This window comes from Platalea leucorodia (genome assembly GCF_965183815.1).
Source record: "Platalea leucorodia genome assembly, chromosome: Z".
In the NCBI taxonomy this organism is placed as follows: domain Eukaryota; kingdom Metazoa; phylum Chordata; class Aves; order Pelecaniformes; family Threskiornithidae; genus Platalea; species Platalea leucorodia.
The window spans coordinates 38,889,423-38,909,215 of record NC_138858.1 but is presented as its reverse complement, the minus strand read 5'-3'; the positions used below and the strand labels follow the sequence as shown (position 1 = coordinate 38,909,215).

General features: G+C 40.5%; 1 protein-coding gene across 3 annotated transcripts in view; it reads left to right on the top strand.

The window, feature by feature from the left end:
* PIP5K1B (phosphatidylinositol-4-phosphate 5-kinase type 1 beta) overlaps nt 1-19,793 on the top strand; it is a 115,217-nt gene that overhangs the window by 39,279 nt on the left and 56,145 nt on the right. For all 3 annotated transcript variants that reach the window (XM_082336581.1, XM_082336579.1, XM_082336580.1), the window contains exon 5: nt 13,894-14,024. In XM_082336581.1, coding sequence (XP_082192707.1) covers nt 13,894-14,024 — 131 coding nt within the window. The remainder of the gene's footprint in view (nt 1-13,893; nt 14,025-19,793) is intronic.

The window sequence follows — 19,793 nt, the reverse complement described above, 5'->3', positions numbered from 1 at the left end:
GGACAATACCTTGGGTTGAATTGTGGCAATTCTGGTTTTTACTCTGCTCTGCTTTGACCTCTAATGTATAGCATAAGGGCAGCTGTATAACTGCTGTTAAGATGGGACTGAATAAGTTTATGAAGGACTGTGTGGCATGGGACCTGTGGTACTGGTGTGCATTTTTGACCTGGAATGCTCTTACCAGCGATGTGCTCCTCTGAAAAGGTCTGGTAGCCAAAGAAGTTGTGTCGTGAGATATGGGCATGGAGGGTTTCAACACAGCAATAGTATAGCTGCAACCAGAATGAGTAACTAGCATGTAGTTCAGAAACACAGACCTTAGAAAAGTTTTGTAATGTCAAGTTTTATGTTGGTAATTCAGGGGATTTCTAGTGATAATCCCGGGAGACAATCATCCTGAAATGTGATGACAGTTTCAGTCTCAACCCCACCCCAGGTAAAAGGTCACCCTTGCAAAGCAGAGTGTTAATGTCATCCTGCCATTGCCTCCTGTTGTTGGGACCCGCTGGTTCCACACAAGGACTCAGTAACAGTAACTGTGTCATGAGCTGTGTGGTTTGGTCTTAACTTTAAAATATTCCTTGGGCTCTTTGTCTTCTCGGGGAGCTAAATGCCAGCGTGCCTCTGTCCTCTCCCAGCGATTGCAAAAGGGCTTGCTGATTCAGGATCTGCAGTCACTTTGTGGCAAAAAGTCCATGATACTCAGACGCATGCTGGAATGTCTATAATGCCCAAAATAAAATGAAATCTCTAGGGATAAGGGATGCACTGATACTGCTCTGCTGAAATTTGCCTTGCATGGGGTGGGGGGTGAGGGGGAGCAATCCTCAATCTGATCTAAAAAGCAAAATAGCCTTTTGTTTTACAGTTTTGCATTTTGCTTAATTACATCTTGTGTCCATTCATCTTTCATAATAGTATGCAAAGATTATGTCTGTGCAGCTTTAGTCATGTATATATATAAAAATTCCATACAAACAGGAAAAATGATGCATGGAAAATGTCTGCTTTGTGATGTAAAATCCAGTGACCCATAAGAGAAAATTAAATAAATGTCTTGGCTTTAGAGGCATTTTCCTTGTGCCAGGTCCAGTGAGAAATAAGCCTAAGTAATCAATATATATAAAGCGATGTTTTAGTTGCTTGATCTGGAAATGTAAATATCCCTTATTAAGAACTGTGAATTGTCTCATTAGAGAAAGCTGAGGAAAAAATGGAGAAAATAACTGGAAATACTTGGGTTTTTTTAATCAGTCTGTTTTATGCAAGTGTAAAAAATTAGTATTTTTGTCTTGAAGGTAAAGCTGGTTTTTATCTAGTGTAAATGAAACTGCTTACCTTAGCCAATACAATCTGTCCCACTGATATAGAGATGAATGATGGCTTACTAAAACCCATTTCCATCAGAAAACAATTTCTACCGGCTGTTTGATGAAAATCAATTTTCTGCTGGGGCATGTAGAAAACTTTCACATTCTTGTCCTTGTGGCTCACTCCCCCTTTCTTCTGAAGCCTCTGGAGGAGATGATGTAGATACTGCTTTGAGTAGCAGCTGGACTGGACTCACTAATGTGGAAAGGACATACAGCTGCTGTTGCACCTAGTGACGTGGGACTCGGTTGCTGCAGCAGATGGAGAATGAGTGGGAAGTAAAGACTCCTTAATCCACTTCCTCTTCTGTTCCTTCATTCTGCCTTTTGCATGCTGCTCATGCTGTCAGGGTGTGCACTGCTGAGGGTGATGTTCTTATCTAGTGCACCTTGTCCCTGAGGACTAGTTAGCTGTGATTAATTAGTTTGTAGCTCTACGCTAAGAAAAAGCATCTGAATCATTCACTGGTGAAAATGGGCTATCTTCAAAATGTGCTTGTCCTTTCTCTGTCTGGATGCATCAGTGTATTTTGGCTTGCTGTAACTCTTTAGCACAGTTTGGCCGTGGGAGAGTTCTTAAGTGATTACTTGCCTGTTCATCCTGGGGGAAAAAGGAATCTTAGTTTCAAATGGAAAAGTTTATTTCTGATATCTAGTATCTTTGCTGTGCAGTAGCAATATGTTGCAAACGTGTCCTGCAGCTGTGTAGATTAGTTAGGTTTTTAATATATATATTTATATACACATACATTACAAGTATCTATAGTAATGGCTGTTCTTCATTGTTTTAAAGTTCACCTCAGTTGGGTAAAAATGAACTTTCTCTAGGAGACCATCTCTAACTTCATCCAGGATAAAGCTTTCCAGAATCATAAGTAATCTGTTTGCAGATTACTGCTATCAGTTGCATTTCTGGGACTTTAGGTTCTTCCAATATTTTCTTTATTATTTTGTTCAGCTCAGCTAAAATAGAGGTAGGTAACATCTTTATCTGAATTAATTAAATCTGCATTTCTTCAATTTCCTACAATAGTCAAGTGTTGGCCCACTTCCCTGGCAGAAGAAAATCTGACTTGCTAGCTGCATGAATGTAAAGCCCTTGAAGCTTCAAGAAAATGTCTTGCATTACTAAAACCTTGTGTGAGACCTTGCACGGGTGTTGCTACAACATCCTTTCAGACTCTGAAATGCGTAACTAGACCAAGACAGTGGCATGGTTTCTATTATGAAGCATGTTCCTCATTCAGCTCTAATTTTTATTTTTTTTTTTTTTTAGCTTTTAGTTTTTCTGCCACTGCAATCTCTGTGAGACATAAATGGTCTTCTGGCTTTTAATTGTCTAATATTATTTAGTCAAAGTCCTTGAGAGATGATGGAACACAACTAACAACTTTCTGTTTGGGTGTTTTGTTTTGTTTTTTTTTTTTTTTTCTTGTGAAAACTACAACCTACCCTTGCATGTCTTCTAAAATGGTGTTATTTAGGGTTGGTTATTGGGCTGTTCAGCTGCAGTCATTTGCTACAAGTGTTTTAATCTCTGGAACTCCTCCTGGGTTTTCTCTGTATGCGTAAATTTCAAGAAGTTGCTAAGTTTACAGTGTGAATACCACCTAAAAGATTTCAGTCAGTCTAATCAATGAACTTAGTTAATGGAAGAGAAACTTCACAAATATATGTTCAATGCAGCTTTTAAGGTAGAAGATTCAACTAACTTTGAGATCAAAGAAATCTTAAATTATGCAAACTGTGGCCAGCTCTTTGAGGGTCGCGGTTTTTTTGGTTGGTTGGTTTGGTTTGGTTTTGGGTTGTTTTGGTTTTGGGGTTGTTTTTGTTTGATTAGTTGTTTTTTCAGAAAGAGAGAAACAGAGACGGGGGCGGGGGGAAGAGAGGGGCTGTGGTTATTTGCTCCATTTCATGTTTGCAGGTCCTAAGCAAAGTAGCAAGGGAGCCTGGCAACAAAATGCAGTCGCCAGACTGTAGCTTCTCTTGGATATCCATCGCAGTCTTGTCACTGAAATCTGGAGTATGCAATAGCCACTTTTCTTCATTTCCTCCTGATATTTTGCAGACTTTGTTGTGGGAAGCTGCTGACACACATGCAGCTTTTGCATTGTGACGTCATCAATCACACAGTAGTCCCTAAATCTGCTTCCTGACAAAACAGATTTCAGTAGTGTCCTGATGCTTAATATTAGGATGGTGGCAAGAATGGGGCACAGACAGGTCTGTCAAAGCACATTAAGTGTGTAGAAGAAAATCACACCAGGAAACAAAGCAGATATATATAGAGCACTTGTTGTGGAAACCTGCCACTAGATTACCAAAATCTCTACTTGTAATCTGAAGGCTGCCACACATGTACACAATTAGACTTTGTTTATCATTATTACATCTCTTGCGGGTCTTCTGCTTAGTGTATTACAAGCACTTCACGTAACCTGTTCAAAACTGCATATCGTAAGTGTGAGTCACTTTGCCCGGGAGGAAAGGGAATTTGCCTGAATAAAGGAAACCAGCTACCTATTGTTAGAGCTTGCAAACATGTACAAGCAGCATTGCTGCATCACTTTTGGCATTGGGTTGTGCCCTATGTCTAATATTGGCACGTAGGGTACTTATTCTTGCAGACATTGGAACTTCACTACTGGAATTTTTGCTGCACTGGGACCTGTGTTTTCAATGGCAGACTTCTGAGCATTTTGTGTATCCGCAAAGATACTGAAATGGCTGTCGTCAGTGGCTTTGCCAGGAGCAATGCCTACTCCCAAACTTACAGGTCTCAAAATCTTTTTCTCAGAGAGAGAGAAGAACCAAAGCACCTGGATTTGTGGCTAGTCCTGAAACTTTGGCATAAATGTTTCAAAATGGAGTAAAAATGAATTAAAATCCATGGAGTCACCATTTCCAATTTTGGAAAATGAAGGGAGACCACATTCAGCTTAGGTCAGAAAAATCATTCTGATAGCAGTTGAACTGGAAGAATCTAATGTGTGGATATCTTAACTGTTTCCTGGGAGAACATCCCAACAAAGTTGTTAAAATTATTCAAAGAACTACAAGAAAACTACTTTCACCAACTTTAAACAGTAATTATATAAAGAGGAAAAAAAAATGATACTTTATAATCAGTTGCACTTGTTTAATGATCTAGCATTTTTGCTAGCATTCAGCATGGTATGCCAGAAAAAGATAAGGTCTACTGTTTATATTTTAATAGCACAACTATTGATACGTGTAATTTAGAAAGCACAGCCAACAGTATATAGAGCAGCATGTAGTGCTGCATTAGTTTGTACTGAGGCACTGCTCTAGAGTGCAAAGAAAAAGAATGACAAAATAACATGGCATAGACCAGTGTAATTTCAGCTTTCTGAAAGAAGAGCTACACCCTGGATATTTCTACTCTTTGCTGCAAACCTCTATTTTTCTAGGTCCATGGGACCATTTCTAATTACATCTGCATTGTACAAACAAATACCTGTCTGTCTTTATGCTTATTTTGAGTTATAGATTGCCTTATTATAAGAAAAACATTGGGTAAACTTGTCCTCTGGAGATCACAGCTGCTTCTTGCAAAGCAGACTAGTGGCACTAAGGTAATTCTGTAGGAAGAAAGAACAACTTGGTAATAACTATTCACCCCCCCCGCCCCAGACCTCGCCTCCCCCACAGAGGTGAGGGTGATGGGCAAAAGTCCAGCTTCATGAAGTGTGACCTGCAGCAGCTGGGCAAACATTCGAGAGAAAAACAGTGTGAACTGAAGGAAGAGTGGAGGAGTACCGTGGCTGTAGTGATGTGGTTACAAGTGGTGAGAAACAGTAAAACTAGTTCAGTCACTGGGATTTTCTAGTAACTATTTTATGTCCCGGTTTGTGATTTAATGTAAAAGGAAATTCATAGCTCAAATGTGGCAGCTGCAGAGAGCTGGGGGTAGCCACCTCCAGAAGCTTCAGCAGAAGCAGCTGCAAGAAGTGTTATTTCAATGGGACTGTAAGCACAGCAGGCACTGAAAGGCAAGGGAGCTCTAGTGCAGCGGCAATGAACTAGGCAATAACCACACATACACCTTCAATGTAATTGCAACTTCCTAATGTTCAAAGAGAGCTCCTTTTAAATGTTGCTTGAAGAAGACATACTGTTTTTTAACAGGCACTCTCCTCAGGTGGTTTGGCTTAAGGGTTTACACAATTTATGGAGGCTTAGTATGTTTTCAGGAGTCTGGAAATGATAAACTGTGTTTGCATGGGAGTGATAGTGTGCATGGATTTCTGGTACTTATGGTAGCCAGTATAACTGAAGAGCAAATGCTTACTTGTAGTAGAAAATTTACATCTGGCCTAACCCATGTGTCTTGAATCATTTTGACCAAGTGAGACCCGGTGGATTTAATTTTTTTTTTTTTTTTTTAACTTCACTGAGAATGCTGCCTGAAGGAAGGCAGCTGTTCTACACCAGGCCAGTTCATTAAGTCCCACCAAGCAGCAGAGTGGGCTGGTGAGGGAGATGAGAGCAGGCGTCTCCACAAACAGTAGTAGAAATAAATGAACTGATAGCAGCTATGTTGTGGGAAGCATGGCTGCAGAGCAGTGTTAATCAGTGGTGGCTTCTGCTCATATGCCTTTTTCTTCCCATCTCTTACACAGAACTGTGATAACTAGGTATCTCTACCATTTCATTAGGCAGATTTTAAAACCTGTTTGAATGACAGTAGTACAGAGGCTGAAAGAAAGCAAACATCATCTTGCCCTCCAGAGTGATAACGAGGTGGAGTTGCTGAGGCAGAGTTCATTTTTTTTCATTGCTTTATGGCACCTGCAATAAGGCAGATGTCTTCTGGAAGAATCACCATCTTTGTTCCAGAAAGTTCATAGGCCAAACTTCAGCTGCCATAAAATGAGTTATAAAAAGGGAGAACAGATAAACAAGGACAAAGTTTACATCCACACAGTCCTAGGATGTCTGCTTTTAAAGAAGGCAAGAATGTTAGAGTTAGGTTTTTCACGCGCTGCTTGTGGGGAATGCATAAAGACTTGGCAAAGAACAATTGAGAGTTAATGAAGAATGGGGAAATAACTTTGTGAATGAGAGTAGAGGGGAACTTCTGTTAAATTAAATGAAGCCTGCGTCCCACTCAGTTCCTGTCTGCTCATGGTTTGTTAAATGATTTGTTTTCTGTCATTAATAATCCCATACAAATATGGAGAAAATACAAGAAAACTTGTTTGAAAGAATAAACCTATTTACCCTATCTGTACTCTTTGTACTATGTACTCAGAATCAATCCTTTACTGTCACATCAGTGGTTAGTTACGTTTGCCAGCCATTTACAACCTTCACACTTTAATGGGAATAATTGTTGAACAATGTATGATATACTTTCTAGAACTATAGTACCTATATTTTTGTCATCCATCGATTTTTCCCCCCCCCCCCCCATTTTTTTTAAAGGACAGACTTTTCCAGTCCTTTCAGTAGCCTTGTCCCTAGCTTGCACAGTTGTTAAATAGCTTCAGTTCAGTTGATTTTTTGTTATCTGAATGTAAACTGCCTTTACATACATTATGTATGTCTGATTAATACCTTCCTTTTATGAAAATAAGAAATTTAAATTTTACAGAACTAGCCTGAAAGCAATTATCTGTAGGAGAAGCAATGTTGAAATCCTACCTAGTACGTTCGTGGGATCATGCACAAACTTAATACCAGATTTGAAAGAATTTAAATTCTCATTTATTTTGCTACTCTGAGAAAGGATTTCGGCTTAGAGTGATGTAAGGTGAGTGGAAGACCCATCTGTAGAGAGCAGTAATTAATGAGACAGCACATCTAGTGCTAGAATATTTATTGATGATGCAGATATTCCATATACCTAACTGTCTGTGTTCTGTATTATATTCTGTTTTCACCCTGTAACCTGTTACGCTTTATGAGTCTGCATATAATTTTTCATCTATACAGGCCTTTTAGCAATGCCATACAACAAATATAGAGAAAATATATAGTTACTTTTGACAAAAAGGGGCAAAGTTATGCTTCATTAGAATGAAGACAATTTAAGCTTTTATACGCAGGGATAAAACTGTGGAGAGGCAGTAGACAGGAGGAGGAATTAAGTTTTGTTTTGAACATATTCATGTTGTGGACAGCAAGGCAGACTGACTAAAATAAAAAATGTGGGGGTACTAAAGGTGGAATTACCTAAGCATTAGGAGATACAGTGAAGGAATTTTATAGCTTGAGGTGAATATAACAGTCGTTACAATGAATTCCTCTATTATTTGCTAATCTATTACTTAGATATAGAGCAATCTAAAGAGGTAGGGTGATCCCATTTGTTGAAGTGGAGCTGGCTCTAGCGGAGTCTGTCTGGGAGGCTTTTTGTCTCAACAGTTCAGGAATTGTGGGACTTCTCTGGAGCACTTTGTCCCCAGTACATCTCTTCCTGAAATGCAGCTCTCTTCCCTTTGCTGATCTCTTCCCATTTAACAGGCAACTGGTGGTAGGTGGAAGAGAAGTGTCCCTACCTGCTTTGAAATACTGACACTCTGGGGCAGTAGTACAGGGAATGGGCAATCTCTTAGTTTGCATGGCTGCAGGAATTGCATTTTACGTTATACTTAATCATATAGTTTCATGCTTTCCTTCTCAGTATCTACATAAGATACAGTTTAACCTGAACTTGTGCGAAAGTCTTGATTTTCTCTTCTGAACTAACTGTTGTTGAAAACCTAGAGTGGGGAGAAACTGTATTTGATTCTGGTTGTGGATTGGAGAGAAATCCAGGGGTCCCACTACCCAGACAAGAGTGTGCTGGCCATACAGCACAAAGTGCTGAGCTAGCATAAATTCAGTGTCCATTGAGATGTGTTCAGGAGGTGATGACACATTAATTTTGAGAAGGTAGGCTTTTTGCTAGTTCAGACTTCACTTGTCCTCCTGCACCCAGTAAAAAGACAAATATAAGCCCTATCCAATTTGTTTTATGCTGTGAGGGTGTGATTTTTTTTTTAATTTTTATTCAGCTGGGTGGCTGATGTTAGTGATTATGTGAATCAGGTTACTGATCCTGCTGAAAACTTGTAGTTGTATCAGCTCTTTTGTAACTGGTTGGCTGGACACAGAGAAAGTGTTACTGGCACAGTGGGAAGAGTACCAATGCACAGATTTTAGGGGCTGGAGAGGAAAGAGCAGGTCTGTCCTTTTCAACAGTAGCGTCTGAAGTGAAGATTAATGTAAGTCAGTAAGACCTTGGCTGCTCTGAGAGATATGAGTTTCTGTGCCAACACCCATTCAAGTTCATGCTGTTGTATGTTTCCAAGGAGGACACAGCCTGGCCTGGCACATTAGGAGCCACAGTATCAGAGCCAATAAAAGGTAGTTTAGTCTGAAACTGGCAACATTTTTATGGGTTTCTGTCTTCATTGTCAGTACAAAAACCACCAAAGCACCTGTGCAGTAGACTAATACCCTAATGAGCAAAAGGAGGATGGGAAAACTTTTGCTTTGTTGTGCCCCTTTAAGTAGCAAAGACAGTTGTTGTCACAGTGTGCACCATTTGCTACAAATCCAATTAGTTGCATAGACTAAAATTCATCAGCTGAAGTTGTTTATGCTGATGATTATTCTCATCCTTTCATTTCTTAGATCTTCAGAAGGTGTTGATAATAGGTTAAATGATCCAGAAGTCACTGTACAGTCACTGTATGCTGTCAGCTGTACAGTTACAGCTGATATGTGGACTCTGGGCCACTGTCTGAACCTCTGCATGGGGCTAATAGGAAGAAAAATTTTTTTCAGTCTCTAAAAGAAAGAACTCGTGGCACAGAAGGCTGCTAAATTTTATTGCTTTCTCTGCACCAGGAGAGTATTCAAGAAGAGCTGAAAGTAATAAGGGGCTTAGGTTTGAAACTAGATTTTGCTGCCTTCATAGGTATTAAAAGTGGTTCTTGTGTAAGGAAAAATGTGTGAGAGTTCAATTTTTCCGTTTGCATTTGTAGATTCCAATAAATATATTTTTGTGGTAATAAAAATGGATGAATCAAGAACATTTCCCCTAAGGCTTGAGGAGCAGCTTTTTCATCTCTTCCTTGGATTCCATTCTTAATCACAAAATAATACTAATAAAAGAATAAAACTCTTGAATAGGAGTGGAAATTAAGAAGGTAACCTTGTAGGTAAGGTCTGCACCATACTAGTAGAAGGCCTTACATTCTGCCCTCCAGAGACTGTAGGTCGTCTTTTGAATTTGCAGAAATCCTACAGAAAGTGTTCATGAGCTTGAAAGGTGATCCAGAGTTCTCTTGAAATCATATTGCTAGGTTACCTGCCTTGGTTTTTTTGGGGTTCAATTTTTTTTTGTTTTGAATGGCTTATTCTCTCTCATTAATAAAATACAGTACTGTGCTATCTGATGCTCTTTCGTAGTCCCTTGCTGTGGCAGTGAACAAGACAGGCATCCAGCTATGAAGGAGAAATTATTTGCGTGTATATTGATTTGATCAAAGTTACATAATTACTGCTTTTGTTGGGCATTAATCATTCATGAATAGAAGCCTTTCAAGGAAAGAAAAATGTGAATCTTCTTATGACACAAAACCAAATCTTTCTAATAGTCAAAGTAGCAGTCTAAGAATGGTGGTGTTGTTTGTTCCCACCAAATTGCCTGTTCTGAACTGTTATGCAAGTGCAAGTTCTGTTTGGTGCGCAGTCTTAGTTATTTAGGAGCTGCACAACTCTGTCTTTTCTAAAAATAAGCAGTCACTCTAGCATATGCTGTTCCGAGAACTATAACAAGAGTAGTTTTGTGTACTTGAACCCTTTCTTATTTAATTCCCACTCCTGAAATGTTTTCGTTCAAATGCTGAAGTAGTTCTGACCACGAAACTTCTGGGGTTCTTTGCTTCCACTGATACAGTCTCTTGCTTGTTTGGCGGGTGGGAGGTAAAATCTGAAAACAGACACCAAAATGGTATCTTCAAGCTGGTGAAAATATTCCATGCCAAGGGAAGATCCTTCCATCCTGATAGTCTTCTTTCCCTTCTCAATGCTTTTCTTTATTTAATCCATCCATCTTTTCTTAAGAATTCCTTTCTTGACAAATTTCTTATTTTGACTCAGTTCTGCCTTTGTTTTTAATCCATCCAGCTGGATTGTCTAGTCAGCATGAGAAAATTTCAGACATGATCTCAATTTACATACATAATCTATCACATTTTGGCACTGTCCTTTTGAACCGTTCTCTCCCCTGCAAGTCCTGTTTGTTGTCATTTCACTCTATCCATATAGATTTTTGTATAGAGATTTTTCTTTTCTCATCAATTTCATTTCTCTCTGGATTCCTCCCAGTTAATGCAACTCTTGCATTGACTGTTAAGCAGAACTTCATAAATACATTTGTATCTAGAATCTGCATTTAAACCATTAGCCTGCATTGTGGTGCCTTGGCATGCATGTACAGTCGCCTGGAATTTCTGACTGTTTTTTCCAGAAGACAATGCATACTGTTTCAAAGTCCTGAAGCAGTTTGAATGTCCAGTTAGATTGGAAATGTCTTAAGAGGATTGTGATGGATGGCTATAGGCTGTTTTGTAAAGACAGGCAGGGAAGAAGAGGAGGAGGAGTTGCACTCTATGTTAAGGAGAACCTTGAATGTATAGAAGTCAAGTATGGCGATTGTGGAAGCCCTATCAGATGCCTCTGGGTCAAGATCAGAGGGGTTGTCTCCAAGGGGGATCTTACAGTAGGCATCTGCTACCGACCTCCAAACCAAGACGATAAGGCTAACGAAGCAATATTTGGGCCACTTAAGCAAGCTTTGGGTCAACAGAACCCGGTTCTTATGGGTGACTTCAACCACCCAGACATTTGTTGGAAGAACAATACAGCAACTCACATGTTGTCCATCAAGTTCCTGGAATGCGTAGAGGACTGCTTCCTCATAGGAATGTTAGATGTGCCAGCAAGGAATGAGGTATTGCTAGACTTGCTACTCACAAACAAAGAAAACCTGCATTGTAACATCTCGGTTAGTGATAGCCTTAGCTGCAGTGATCACAATGTTGTGGAGTTTGGGATCCTGCTGAGCACGCTGAAGGCTGGTACTAAGACAAAGATTTTAGATTTTAGAAGAGCAGGCTTCAGCTCACTGAGAGTTCAGTTGGGAGGGATTCCATGGGAAGGTTCCATGGAGGATAAAGGAGGTAGTGAGTGCTTGGAGTTTTTCAAGAACACTCTCCTGGAAGCACAAAAACAGTTAATCCCCTTTAAAGGTAAGGGAAGTAGGCGGAGCAAGAGACCCCCTTGGCTTAACTGCAAGCTTCTGAGTCTGCTCAAAACCAAAAGAGAAGCGTACCAGAGATGGAAAAGCGGACAAACACCCGTTGAGAACTACAAGGGCACTGCCAGGACGTGCAGAGATGCAGTTAGAAAAGCAAAAGCTCAGCTCGAATTGAAATTGGCCAGAGATGTCAAAAACTACAAGAAAGGGTTCTCCAGGTACGTAAACAACAAGCAGAAACAGAAGGAAAATATTGCCCCACTGTTAAACAGGAGAGGTGAATTAGTCATCAACAACACTGAAAAGGCAGAGGTTCTCAGCGCTTCCTTCACCTCTGTCTTTACCAGCACTGTTGGCCTTGGCAACAAAAATCCAGCTTGATGCAAACACAGAGCCACCGTCAGTGAAGGAAGAGTTGGTATGTCAATGATTACAGGAGCTTGACCCCTACAAATTCATAGGCCCTGACATTAGCCACCTGAGGGTGTTAAGAGAGCTGGCTGTTGTCATTGCAAGGCTGCTCTCCGTAATCTTTGAGAAGTCATGGAGATTGGGGGATGTCCCAGAAGACTGCAATAAAGCTAATTTCACCCCCATCTACAAGAAGGGCTTAAAAGAGGTTCCAAGAAATTATAGGCCGATCAGTCTTACTTCGGTCCCTGGGAAGGTCATGGAACGAATCCTCCTGAGGGTTGTCACGAATCAAATGAAGCACGTGACTGGGAAAAGCCAGCATGGATTCACCAAGGCCAAATCATGCTTGACAAACCTGATCGCCTTCTACAACAAAGTAACCTGCTCCATTGATCTGGGGTGAGCAGTGGACATTGTCTACCTGGATTTCTCCAAGGCTTTTGATATGGTTTCCCACAGCCTCCTCCTAGAGAAACTGATGCGTTACGGTCTAGACAAGTGGTCTGTGCAATGAGTGGGGAACTGGCTGACAGGCTGCACCCAGAGGGTGGTGGAAAATAGCTCCTTTTCAAACTGGCCACCTGTCACAAGTGGGGTCCCCCAGGGATCGATATTGGGCCCAACACTGTTTAATATCTTCATAAGTGATCTGGACGATGGGATGAGGTGTACCCTGATGAAGTTTGTTAGTGATACCAAACTGAAAAAGTGGACACTTTGGAAGGGAGGGCCGCCCTGCAGGAAGATCTGGATAGGCTGAAAGAGTGGGCTAACAAGAACCTTATGAAGTTCAACAAGGACAAATGTAAGGTCTGGGAAAACCTGGGAAAATATAATGCAGGAGTGCAGCACAGGCTGGGATCTACCCAGCTGGAGAGCAGCCCTGTGGAAAGGGGCCTGGGGGTCTGGGTGGACAGCAAGCTCAATATGAGCGAACAGTGTGCTGCTGTGGCAAAGAAAGCCAACAGGATGCTGGGTTGCATCAACAAAGGCATCACCAGCAGAGATACAGAAGTCATTATCCCACTTTACTCAGTGCTTGTCAGGCCACACCTGGAATACTGTGTTCAGGTTTGGTCCCTGCTATAAAAAAAAGATGTGGACAGGATGGAGAGGGTCCAGAGAAGGGCCACAAAGATGATCAAAGGACTGGGAAGCCTGCCATATGAGGAAAGGCTGAGAGAACTGTGTTCAGCTTTGAGAAAAGAAAGGTTAAGGGAGACCTCATCACCAGGTTCCAGTATTTAAAGGGTGGCTGCAAAGAAGGTGGAGACTCCCTTTTTACAAGGGGTCACATGGAAAAGCTGAGGGGTAATGGGTACAAGTTACTCCTGGGGAGATTCTGACTAGACACAAGAGGAAGATCTGTCACAATGCGAATGATCAGCCATTGCAATAATCTCCGCAGGGAAGTGATGGATTCCCCAACATCGGACACTTTTAAGATTCGGCAGGACAGAGTGCTGGGCCATCTTGTCTGGACCATGTTTTTGCCAAGAAAGGTTGGACCAGATGATCCTTGAGGTCCCTTCCAACCTGGTGTTCTGTGATTCTATGATTAGTTAGAACCCAATGTCTAAATTATTTGGGCAATTCGAAAAGTCTCAGTCTGTACAACCAGAAAATTTATTATTGTAGCTTTTGCTACAGCATACTGTTTCTTTTAAATCTTTTAATTGAAAAGGAGTCATCTCTCTGGGGTCTAGGAAGTAAAGATGACATGGTGTTGTTGTTATGAAAATGATTAAGAGTTTAGCATGTAATGTTACTGATAAAGAACAGGAATCTATTTTTAGCAAACTCATGCTTGAATTCTTATTTTCTCTGCAGACTGCATCCTCAGCTATTAAAGGTGCTATCCAGCTGGGAATAGGATACACAGTAGGAAACCTTACATCAAAACCCGACAGAGATGTTCTCATGCAAGACTTCTATGTAGTGGAAAGTGTCTTCCTACCAAGGTAAGGACAAGCCTATTCAATTTATTTTCAATAGAATTTCATAATGAAACTCTAACTAGATATTTCAAACAAGGATTGTTTTCCAGTTCTAACAAAATGGGGTTAGAGTAAGTTTAATGTATGAGAACTTGAAAATTATCCTGTCTTCATGTTGTCATTGAAAATGAAGGTAGGGAGAAAACTGGGAAGATCACACTTCAACTGAAGATTTGAGACTTGTCACTTCTAGAGAAGGAAAGTAATTGACACTTTAAATTAAAGGAGCTGTTAATTGGAAGTGATTTGTGGATCCATATGCAACTAAGTATTGTGGCTAACATTCACGTTTGCTTAGTTTCAGTTTAATTTCTAAAAACTGAGAATAATACTTGCCGTTTTGTTGAGGTGTTGTCAAAAATCTATGAAAATTCAAGTCCTGCAGTGTTAAGAGTAATATAAGAATTTGCACTACACTATAAAATTCTAGCCAGGACTTCAGCCTGTGACGAGGCTTAGCTTTTACTAGCTGACTACAGATTGTACACCATTACTGCTTTGCATTTGGCCACCTCAGCTTGTATCACTGCCAAATTCATGGTATAGAATTTGTAATAATACAGTTATGCTGATGAGAGAAATCAAGGTCATACTCATTTGGGGGGTTCAGAAGCTGAAGTATAATGCCATGTAACTTTTCCAAGTTACATATGCTAGGAATGGATGAAGAAGGTTTAGGAAAAATATATTTCAAAACCAGGGTGACTTGCTCTGTTCAGTGTTGTCTGGGTTCTTAGAAGTACTAAGTACCAGTAAGTACCATTTCCATAAGGACATGTTACGCATGCAGTATTCCCTCAATTTGGGAATGCTTTCTGTGAGTTTTTCGAAGTTTTGTTCATGTGCAGTTTGAATGCTATGTCATAAACTGTTCCTAATAATTTACAATCCTTAAAAATTACCAATGTCACTAAAACGAAATGTACGAAGTAATTGCAAGCACTTTAAAGTTGATCTCTGCTCATGTAAATTTGCTTGATTCAACTCCTGTTTTCCTCTGAACTGAGATATCCTTTAAGGAGAAGAAAATTTATTTCTTATGTGAAATGAAGCTTTTACATTACATTCTTTAGTTCCTAGTAATTGAGGGTATTCATATCCTTGTTCTGGTGTTAACTCTAAGGTTTATGCACAGTTTTGTCGTCTTTCTGTTGTAGATTAGTTAAATACAGAGAAGTTAACTATGTGCATGTGTTTTCATACACTGTCATCACAAAATTTTGTTTGTTTAAAAAAATCCAGATTACAGCTGAGAAATTTGCATATCATCTAACAGAGTTTTTATTGGTCTGAAAAAGGGAGTGAGAGGGAATGAGCCATCATCTTTGTGAGATGTGTGACTGTGACAGCCATGCAGGCTTCTGTAGTTTGTTTGGCTGTGATAGCAGCTTTGTTCATGGAAATTAAATGAAACATATATGCTAAAACTGTTTTATTACATGGCACAGTTTTGGGAAAAAAATCTAATCTCTACCTTTTTTTTTTTTTTTTTTTACATAGTTATAAAGGAACGAGTAAAATAAAGTGGTTTGTAGTCCATAGCATTGTGTATGTCTTCTCTTCAGTGAAACTTACATGCATGTGCACTCAGAAATGAGATTTCCCTGTTTTGTCGTGGGTTTAAAGGAGAGCTGGGAGAGGTCCCTTCTGGCTTTAAAAGAAAACAAAGGTAGAATGAATAGCCTGTTTGCCGTAACATAAAATTTGTTACAAAAACTTTAGTAGCACCTTTCTGGACAGTTTCCTATAAATAAATAAATAAATCATATGAGGAAAATTAGACAAATGAAAGTAATGGCCAAAGCAGTATAGCTTTTTCTTTTTTTGCATAGCTGTCTAGTAAGCAGGAGTATATAACATAGTGAGACATCTTGACTTTAACAAAGACCCTCTCTATGAAGAGCATCTGCTGATAACATTCTCTGTGAAACTAAAAATTGGCTATCTATAGCAATCTCTTAAAACCGTGACACTTGATTTCTCATGCTAATGCACAGAAATGTCAAATTTCAAGTCCTTCCTATGTCTCAATGTAACATGCACATTCAGTTATTTGAAATGGTTTCAATCCAAGGTGGCTATTAGTTTGCATAAATTGTTATAATTCAGGATTGCGCATAATGATACAGGCTTCTTTATGCTGGTTGAGGCTGTTGGATATTGAGTCTTTCATGATGGCATTACATGGATCACTCCTGAGTCATATTTATAGGTAGCTTTGTTACCCTAGTCACAGGTAAAAAGCTAAGGTTGCGTGTTCTTTCCGGATAGGGCTGTGCTCCCAAGGTGCACCTTAGGTGCTCTTCACTTTTTCCTAGGACGGTACCTACATGTGAAGGCAGTGTTGTTAAAAGTCATGACTTTAATGACTTCTCCCCCCCGCCCCCCCTTTGGATTGGTCTGTGTTGAAAGCAATTAGTTGAAATTACACCAGCAGGTCCAGTGGGCTGACCTCTACCTGGAAGCACCCTGGAGCAAGCCAAGGTTAAGTAAGCTTTTTGCCAGATGTCTGCAGCTGGAGGAGAACCTGACAGTGCAGCAAGTGTGGTGCTGAAAGCAGGTGCTTACCAAGCAATGAACAGCATTTTTCCACTTGCTTTGGGTATGCATTATTCAGCTGCAACTCCAAGCAGGCTGTTAGCTGAGCTTCCCCTTCATTGTGGCCAATTCACAGCAACCTGCCTCTTCGCAAGCTGTCCTGCTCAACCTTCCTCCGCTGTTTTCCCTGCGTCCATCTCCCCTCATCCGGGTCTGGCAGCAAGGTGAGAGGACAGCTGTTTTGCAGAGTCATAGGCACACCTGCTGCTTTGACAGCAACAGGAGCGCTGGTATGGTGGCAGTGATAAAATAGGCCTGAGCTAGTAGAAATGCAATGAAATGGCAGCCTGTGTGCCAGCGAGCAAAATAGTGTTATCTGTGCCCTTTTACTGTTAGGGGAAAATAGTCAACATTTGTTTATAAATTTTATCAGTTGCAGAAGGTAAACAGTCTCTGTGTGTATCTCAGCCCCTGAAGTAAACTTCAGCACCGCCTGTACCTCAGCTTAGGTAACCTTAGGAAAACACTTGCAGCTGTGTTTGGGATTCATGAAGGAGGGAGAAAAATTCAGACCTGAACATAACTGCCCTGCGTATTGTGGGAGCTACTGATGTCAATCAGGAATAACTCCATGCATTGCAGGTTATGCCTGGTCCAGAGTTACTTTGTAACTGGGTTAAATTGGTCAAAGTTTAGCCCGGATTCATTTAGGTGTTTATTTCAGGAAGTGACTTTGAGTGAAGTGCAGGTATCTCTACAGTCGGTGAATTTGAATTGCAAAGGTGCTTGCTTTCATTTGCACATTGTAGTGGTGGAGGGAGTGGAAAAGTGCCTCTGTTGCTTTCTGCTTCATGTTGTGGCATCGCCTTCGTCCCTTTCTCTTTGGGCAGGAGGTTATAACATGTTGCTTTTGGGACCTAGGTGAGGTATTAGGGGCTGCTATAAAGGAGGTCATTGAGAACCACTGTCCAGATTGAGTTTAAATGACACTATGCAAATGTGCTCCTTGGACTGAAAAACAAATGCAGTCTGCAGTGACCCAGCTGATTTTGAAGATACAGTGTCTTAAGTCTCCAGCCAGCTCCCTGAACAGGGTGAACACCCAGGGAGAACTACTACAAGTAACCTCTCTTCTGGCTTTTAAACACTTTTGGAAATCCAGCAATGAAGTTGCTTACCTGGTGCTGGTACTGCTGCAGCAGTGGCTGAAGGGTTCAGTGGAAGGCTCTGCCTCCTGCCTGTTCTCTTTACGCTCTGTCTTATCACTCTGCTGCGTGGGGCATATTCTCCCCTTCCTGCGTTATGCTCTGTGCCCCTGACTTCCTTGGTTGGAACCAGTTCATTTCTTGGTGGCGCATTTTGCCTGCAAATCAGTTATTTGTGCAATGTGGCTACAGCAATGTTTTGACAGCTGTTTGATTCAAGTGTGGAGCTGGCTCCAAGTAATGTGGCCATGGTTAGAAAGGCTCATTGCTGAGCTAATAAGCCTAGCTGTGTCAGGCATTGGTGGCTCAAGCGGGTCGCTGGACCATGGGGCTGTGCAGCTGCCCGTGATTTGGCAAGGTGGGCAGCTTGCTAAGCTCTTCCAGCAGACACATACTAAGTAGGCACATTTTCTATGGCGGTGCTTGACAAGCCAAAACCAAAAGCTGCTCCATTCTGTCAGCTAACTTTGGCTAGTCAGCTGTATGCAGCTTCAGAAATGCAGAGCATTTGGAGCAAGGCAGCATGTTTCAGGCTCCATCTCTTTTTGTTTTCTTAGGTGGAGGCTGCTGCTAAGCACAGCTGTGAGTTTGACCTTTTTGCAGCAAGCTGTTAATCAGTCTCATACGCTTCTGTTTCTAATATGCTTTATTTTCAGGGTGTAGACCCTTGCATATCGAAAATACTTGCTATGGTTTCTAATTTAACTAGTAAGTCTGTTAGATACTGTTGACCTGTATGCACCTTGCAGCTACAGTCATCTGTGCAGCAAACTGGTTCAATTACAAATTGCTTTCTTGTGATGCTAATGAAAGATTATTCAGTGCTTTCTGCTTTTTAATGTCAAAAGCTTAATTTTGTATTATGACAGCATTTGGATGACAGCCCAAATAAGTAGTCAAAAGTGCTAAGAAAAGAAAAATCTTGGACATATTTTAACCAGTCTGGGTTTTACCCTACATCTAAAACTGCAGTGTGCTGTTTTCTGGTATGTTTTTGAGGAATGATTTAGAAAAATGAGGAAAACTGACACTTGCCCTTGGAAATAATGTTGGTACCAAACCTGTATCATAGGTTACCTGATGGGCTAAGTAGTATCTTTGTAATTAAAGTAGTATAGAATGCTCTTCATGCTCAGTGTGGGTAGTACTCCAATGTCCACACTAATGCTTAGTTGTTGTGTAACTTATGCCACTGTATTTGTTTCCAGTTGGGCAGTTTCACAAGACAGATAAGAAAGCAGCCTAAAGGCTTTGATAAAGCACTGCTGCTCTTTTTTGGTGCTTTGGTTGCAGAGATGCACAGGATGACCCAAGTTCTGACACACTTTTTATGGTTTGTGAGTAGAATGATACCACAGATAGGAGGAAGTCATTTCTGTTTGCAAAACGAATAACATTTGAAATGGGGATACTGTGTCAACAAAAGCAAAAACGAATTCATTACAAATTACTGGTCTTAGCTACTTCTGTTAGTGTCAAATTCTTGGTGAACCTGTGATAACCTGCATATTTGTGTGGTTATGTAGACAAACTTATTTTTAAAGTACTCTGAGATCCCTTGCTTTAATGGCATCTCCAGTTGGTTGTGAAATAGTCATATCATCATCATAAGAAAATGTCTGTGTATTCAGCTGTTACATAGATATGATTGGCTTGACTTGTTTTGAAGGTATTTACTATTCACAGTTGTATTTTAAAGCTGCCTTGCAGAGGACTGCTTAGGATAGCATATAGTAACCAAAAGTGTAGGAGAACATACAGTGAGAAACAAGGATATTACCACTGGACTTTATCCCGCAGTATCAAAAAATGAAACACACACCTATTTGTACAGGTAGCCATAATACCTACTTCCATCATGTGGGAAACAATCGCTTTTCTGAAATGATATATGGGAAGTGAATACTCCAAAGTACTACCTGATCTGTCAGTATGTATTTATTGGGTACAGTTTGTAGAGTTAAACACATTTTGATGTATTGTAAAAGAG